Below are 7,153 nucleotides of genomic sequence, written 5' to 3' on the forward strand. Positions count from 1 at the left end.
AAAGCTAATACAGGACCTATGTACAAGTATCATAATTTCTACTCTCGAATACACAAAGCTTTTGTCTATTATCTACTTGCTGACTTAGGCATCGGAAAGGTTTCCGGCACATACCCGCCGGCTAGTTCACGTTTGTGTTTTCATGTAACAAAGTGACGACGTTCGAAGGAGTGCAAACTTGATCAATAGGATTATATGAAAAGATTATTTCGCGCTCGTACAATTGGCGCCGTCTGTGGGAATTACAATCACAAAGAACGAACCTCTTGATTAAGTTTTCTTTCAACTTAATTCAATGGCACACAATGAAGACTTGCCACACTCTGCCATTGATGGGCAAACCCCGGCGGGGGGCAGAAGGCGTGAAGGCTTACCTTTTATCCTACCCATGGTAGAGTTAGATCCCCAGCGATGAAACCCGCAGAGGGATACCCGTGAAAGACAGGCTCCAGTCCTCGTCGCTCTCAAAGCCTTGAAAGACAGAGGCGAAGGTTGGATCCTCAGGTTCTAGAAGAGCGGGTAAGGGAACATGACGAATTGATACGGAGAATGGTGGCAAACATGGAGACAATAAAGCGCCAGATAAAAGGCAATGGGGTGGCAACAGAAGAGGGGCGCAGAGGTAACACACGCTCTTACCACTCAGAAGATCGTGACAGACAAGTCACACCATCACAAGTTGAAAGTAGAAGCCTTAGGTTGGGTGATACACAATCAAGGACTTCTAGGACTCGTTATTCCAGGTCTGAGAGAACGAGGATTGAGAGGTCTTACACAAAAGGAAGCAGTTATCGGCCCTTGCATTCGCACCAGACGACATCTAGGCACATGGAATTGCCTAGGTCGGAGGACCTGCAGGCCATACTTAAGGAGAGGGCTTAAAGGAGAGAAGACACTCAGGCTCGCGACCCCCGTAGAGTCTTCGCACTACAACAGTTGGCTCCTAGAACAGATAAGAGTGTCAAGGTAGGAATGCCAGAGCCATGCCTTGCCTATGAACCGACAGACAAAGCGTTAGTAAGGTTGCAACGCTCGTCATTCGTTTCGGCGATAGAGAACGCACCATCACCCTTCGGCTTCCACCACCCCAAATTCACTATCTATGAGGGAAAGTTGGATCCCTACATGCACTTGAGCCACTTCTGCCAGGTCATGGCGGTGTATCGGCAAAACGAGGCTCTAATGTGTATCCTATTCCCTTCCAGCCTTGGTGACCTGGGTCTAACATGGTTTGAAAGGTTACCAGAAGGTAGCATAGCTTCATGGGCGCAACTAGCAGAGACATTTGTAGCCAGATTCAGAACAAACGCCAAAATGCCTGTGGAGATTGACCAGTTTCTCTCCATAGATATGGGCGATAAGGAAACATTAAGGTCGTACAATAACCGGTATTGGGAGACTTTTAACCAGATTGGAGATTGCCTCACAAACCTAGCTATTACGCAGTACAAGTGAGGTTTGCCAGCTGGCAATAAATTGAGGGATTCAATGACAATGAATCCAACCCTCACAATGGAGGCCCTACTGAAAAGAGTGTATCAGCACATCCGAGTAAAAAAAGATGTCGCACACACCAAAGCAAAAACTGGCACAACAGTGATGTCAGATAGAAAGCTTGCGGCAAAGGAAAACACGATCGGGCAAGAAAAATAACAAAGCAAGAATGGGCAAGGCAGACGAGCCAATAGAGAGGACCCCCAAGCAAGGAAGTTGAGAGTCCGCAATGCCATCACTACGGTATTCAACAAAACTATCTACTGGATTCTTAGCGAGATACGCGACGAACCCTTCGTTCAGCGGCCAGCCAAGTTAGGAGAAGCACAGAGAGGCTATGATGATAGGTATCGTTGCATCTTCCATGATGAAAAGGGGCACCGAACTGAAAATTATACACTATTGAGGCAACATCTGGAGGAGTTAGGGGCCGCTGGTCACTTGGACCAGTATATAGAAGGGGGAACATAGCCGGCCCCCCAGGACCGCAACAGGTCGAATGGGATGCCGGTCGACGGTCCACTCCAAGGCATAATCAACGTGATACATGGGATCGTCGAACACGAGAGGATATGTGAGCTCAGAGGGATGATCAAAGAGGTTGAGCACTTGAGAGAGCTACTAAGCGCACAACCTACCATCAAAAGGGAAAAAACAAAGGCAACGAACGTCGCCTCCTTTTCTGACAAGGACTTAACAAGGTTACAATGTCCTCACAATGACCCATTGGTGGTTACTTTGCGCGTCAAGAACTTCGACATCAAGCGGATCCTAATAGACCAAGGGAGCTCCTGTGAGATAATGTACTACGAGACCTTCAAGCAGCTAAAATTGGCGGACAGAGACTTGTCACCTGGAACATCTCCTTTAGTTGGCTTTAACTTAATGCCAGAGTGGCCAGTGGGCAAGATAATTCTGCCAGTCAAGGCAGGAACGATGACGAAACAGGTGGAATTTTGGGTATTGAAAGTCCTTTCTACTTACAACATAATCTTGGGAAGAGCATAGTTACACGCCATGCGATCGGTGGCATCAACCTACCATCAGGTGTTACAGTTTCCCAACGAAACTGGAGTGATTGAAGAAGTCTTGGGGGACCAAATCATGTCAAAACAGTGCTTTGTTATAGTAAACGGCAGTCGAGCTGCAAAAGGGTTTGTACAGATGGTAGAAGAACTAGAAAGAAACGAATTGTTCGCAGACGTCAGCAAAATAGCCGAACAGAAGGCAGTGGAAAACTTGGTTGAGATAAGGATAGACGAAAAGAACCCAGAAAAGTTCTTTTTGCTCGGCTCATCTCTGTCCAGCACCGAGAGAATAGAGATCATGGAATTTTTGGCCTCTACCATCGAAGTATTCGCTTGGACACCGTATGACATGCCTGACATTGGCCCTAATTTCATCTGCCATCAACTTAATGTCCATCAAACTGCCAGACCAATTATACAGCAAACTCGCCAATCGGCACTCCACCACGCAGAGATAGTGGCGAAGGAAATGAGAAACTTACTGGAGGCAGGAGTAATCAGAGAAGTACACTATCCCAGATGGATTTCCAACACTGTAGTGGTATCAAAAAAGAATGGCAAATGGCAAGTCTGCGTGGACTACAAAACAGTCAACAAAGCATGCCCAAAGGACAACTTTCCCCTACTACGAATAGACCAACTAGTGGACCTAACAGCAGGGCATAACTGACTTAGCTTTCTTGATGTGTATTGCGGTTACCATCAAATCACTATGTATGAACCGGGTCAGGAGGTCACATTATTTACAACACTTAGAGGACTATATTGCTACAAGGTCATGCCCTTTGGCCTAAAAAACGCAGGGGCTACATTCCAACGGATGATCACCAAAATATTTAAACCATTGTAAGGCAAAACAATGGAGACTTACATAGATGATATGGTGGTCAAGAGCAGAGATGAGATGGACCATCTCAGGGACCTAGATGAAATGTTTCAAATTTTGAAGTTCCACAAGTTGCGTCTGAACGCATCTAAGTGCGTATTCGGCGTAGGGTCAAGTAAATTCCTAAGCTTTCTAGTGACCAACCAGGGTATATAAGCTGATCCCTCTCTGATCAAAGCCATCCAAGATCTCAAGAGGCCCAACACAGTCAAAGAGGTGCAGCATCTCACTAGTCTAGTAGCCGCGCTCAATCGGTTCATAAGTCAGTCATCAGACAGGTGTCGACCATTCTTCCAAGCGCTGAAGGCCAAGTTTGAGTGGGATGATGAGTGCGACCGTACCCTGAAAAGCTTAAAAGACTACATGACCTCTCCTCCGTTGTTAGTAACCCCAGTACCAGGAGATGAGCTCTTTTTGTACTTAGTAGTTTCCCAGCATGCGGTTAGCGCGGTGTTGGTAAAAGTTGAAGGAATACAACACATGCCTATCTTTTATGTGAGCAAGACATTGTTGGGCGCTGAGACAAGGTACCTATCGTTGGAAAAGCTGGCCTTAGCTTTGATAATGGCATCAAAAAAGTTGTCGCACTACTTCCATGCCCACACCATGGTTGTCTTAACAGCCTTCTCCTTAAAAGCTTTGTTTGAGAGGGCGAATTTTTCTAGACAAATTTTGAAGTGGCAGTGGAGTTGGGGTAGTTTGACATTAAGTTTCAATCAAGAACCGCGATAAAGGTCCAAGCTTTGGCAGACTTCGTAGCCGTGTTCGCACCAGGCAGTCATCATGTTTACCCAATCGATTTGACTGAAATAACCGAAAGAATGAGGGACAATGCCGCAAGAATGGCGCAGCCCCCAAAACAGGACGCTCAACTAAATAGCAAGCCATTTAGGCCTAAATAATAGGAAGAAGGAACATACCGCAGCATTGCCAGCAAGGACTTACCCAAAAATAAAGCCCTAAGACAGTCAAACAGTGAGGATCGAAGCTCAACAACAGACATTAACCTAGAAGAAGGCATCAGCAACGCCCTTGATTCCAAGACATCATCTGATCCCTCCACTTGCTGGAAGCTATTCGTCGGAGAGATGTGGAAACTCTTCGTGGATGTAGTATCTAACAGGCACGGTGCAAGACTTAACATAGTTGTCATCTCACCGGATGGCCTAACAATTGAACAGGTAGTCAACCTTGGCTTCCTAGCATCCAATAACGAGGCGGAGTATGAAACATTGTTAGCAGATTTGAAATCAGCACTTCGCATGAAGGCCACTGAACTGATGGTGTACAGTGACTCCCAGCTAGTAGTCAACCAAATTTCAGGCGACTACGAGGCAAAGAATGATAGGATGGCTAAGTACCAAGACTTGGTCATAAATGAGATCACGAAGTTTGAAGTAGTCCGAATAGAGCAAATCGACCGGGAGGAAAATAGTAAAGCAGATGAACTGGTCGGTTTTGCGTCAATGACAGATTGACTTCCTACCCAGACCAAGTATTGAAGAACCTAAAGCAGTCGAAGCGTATTGTGCTGAGCTGAGCCCTTCTTGGATGGACCCCATCATAGTATTTTTAAAAGATGATATCTTACCCAAAGAAAAGAAAGAAGCCAACAAAATTAGAGCAAAATCATAGTGATTTTGGCTCTCTTCATCACTAACATTATACACAAAAACCTTTACATGACCTTACTTGAAGTGTGTCCATCCCAGTAAGGTCGAGGAATTTTTATTCAAAATATATGAAGGCGTCTGCGGAAGCCACCAAGGGGGAAGATCGCTGGCCTACAGAGCAATTTCACAGGGATATTGGTGGCTGTACATGCTAGCAGATTCAGAGAAGTATGTTAAGAGATGTGAGAAATGTCAGAAGTTCGCACACCAAATACATTAACCGGCTAGAGAGCTTTTACCATTGACCAGCCCGTGACCCTTTTCAATGTGGGGCCTGGATATAGTAGGACCATTTCCAACTGCACCCGGTAACAGAAAATTATTTCTCGCAGCAACAGACTATTTCACAAAATGGGTAGAGGTAGAAGCACTCGCATCCATAAAAACAAAAGATGTCAAGAAGTTTGTCTGGTAGAACTTCATGACTCGGTTCAGCATACCCAAGGCTTTAATATCCGACAACGGCACTCAGTTTGATGGGCAAATCTTTAGAGGCTTTTGTGAAGAAAATAAGATAAAATTTTACAACTCTACACCGGTGTACCCCTAAGCTAATGGCTAGGCTGAGACTTCCAACAAAGTAGTCTTAGACGGTCTGAAGACGAGGTTGGAAAGAGCAAAAGGCAAGTGGGCTGAGGAATTTTCGCATGTTTTATGGGCTTACCGTACTACACCTCGGCGGTCAACTGGCGAAACATCTTTTTCATTGGCCTATGGCATAGAGGAAGTAATCTCCCTGGAAATGGGCCTCCTCACTATTAGAAGCAAAAATTTTGATCCAAACTTGAATAGAGAGGCCATAGCCCTAGAACTCGACCTCGCAGAAGAAAGAAGAGAAAGGGCATTGATGCACACTACTTCATATCAACAGGAGTTGTCTAGAAAACACAACAAAACGGTGCACCCAAAACAATTCAAGATTAGAGATTGGGTACTACGCAAAGTAATGGGCAACACTTTGGTACCTGGAGATGGCAAGTTAGGACCTAACTAGGAATGACCATACAAAGTGATTGGCTTAACGGGAAAAGGGGCATATCACTTAGAAGATATGGACATCAAAGCTATTCCCAGGCCATAGAACACGGTTAACCTCAAACTATTTTACTTTTAGCTTTTTCTTAAAAACACTTGTAATTTTTTTTTTTTTTTGCAATAAAACAAGTAGTTTTTTTTTTTTTGCTAGTAAAATTCTTTCCTTTGTAAAAGTTATTCATAGTTATTGCCAACTGGGGGCAATCAAGAAGGTTGGCAGGTTTGACCAACACTTAAGTTATCTTCTTCAGCCGAGATAAGGATCTAGGCTCAAGAAGATTGGTAGGTTTGACCAATACCCTTTGTTCTTCAACCGAGATAATGATCTAGGCTCAAGAAGGTTGGCATGATTGACCAACACTTAGTCCTCTTCTTCAGTCGAGATAAGGATCTAGGTTGAAGAAGGTTGGTAGGTTTGACCAACACTTTTCTTTCTTCAGCCGAGATAAGGATATAGACTGAAGAAGGTTGGCAGGTTTGACCAATACTTTTCTTTTTTCAGCCGAGATAAGGATCTAGGCTAAAGAGGGTTGGCAGGTTTGACCAACACTTTTCTTTCTTCAACCTTTAGCTGAGATAAGGATCTAGGCTGAAGAAGGTTGGCAGGTTTGACCAACACTTTTCTTTCTTCAATCGAGATAAGGATTTAGGCTGAAGAAGGATTTCGGCTGAAGAAGGTTGGCAGGTTTGACCAACACTTTTCTTTCTTCAGCCGAGATAAGGATCTAGACTCAAGAAGGTTGGCAGGTTTAACCAACACTTTCCTTTCTTCAGCCCAGATAAGGATCTAGACTGAAAAAGGTTGGTAAGTTTGAGCAACGTTTTTCGTTCAACAGCCGGGATAAGGATCTAGGTGGAAAAATGTTGGCAGGTTTGACTAACACTTATCTAGATCCCAAAGTTGTCATCTGGCCGAGATAATTATCTCGGCCAAAAAAGGTGGGCAGTATAGGGGAAGGCTGAGCTAAAATAGGCCAGCTAGGCTTGTAAAAAAGTTAGTACACTGAAGGAAAGAAGTATGGTGACCAAACAAAAAG

At 44.6% G+C, this 7,153-nt stretch overlaps 1 protein-coding gene across 1 annotated transcript; it reads left to right on the forward strand.

Annotated features, from left to right (window-relative positions):
• Positions 1-972: 972 nt before the first annotated feature.
• On the forward strand, positions 973-1,455 carry LOC145799474 (uncharacterized). The gene has a single exon (XM_082889063.1). It carries the CDS (start codon positions 973-975, stop codon positions 1,453-1,455), a length of 483 nt encoding a protein of 160 aa, XP_082745189.1.
• Positions 1,456-7,153: the final 5,698 nt, after the last annotated feature.

This window comes from Camellia sinensis, chromosome 9 (assembly GCF_055761805.1).
Source record: "Camellia sinensis isolate YWXY chromosome 9, ASM5576180v1, whole genome shotgun sequence".
Classification (NCBI taxonomy): Eukaryota; Viridiplantae; Streptophyta; class Magnoliopsida; order Ericales; family Theaceae; genus Camellia; species Camellia sinensis.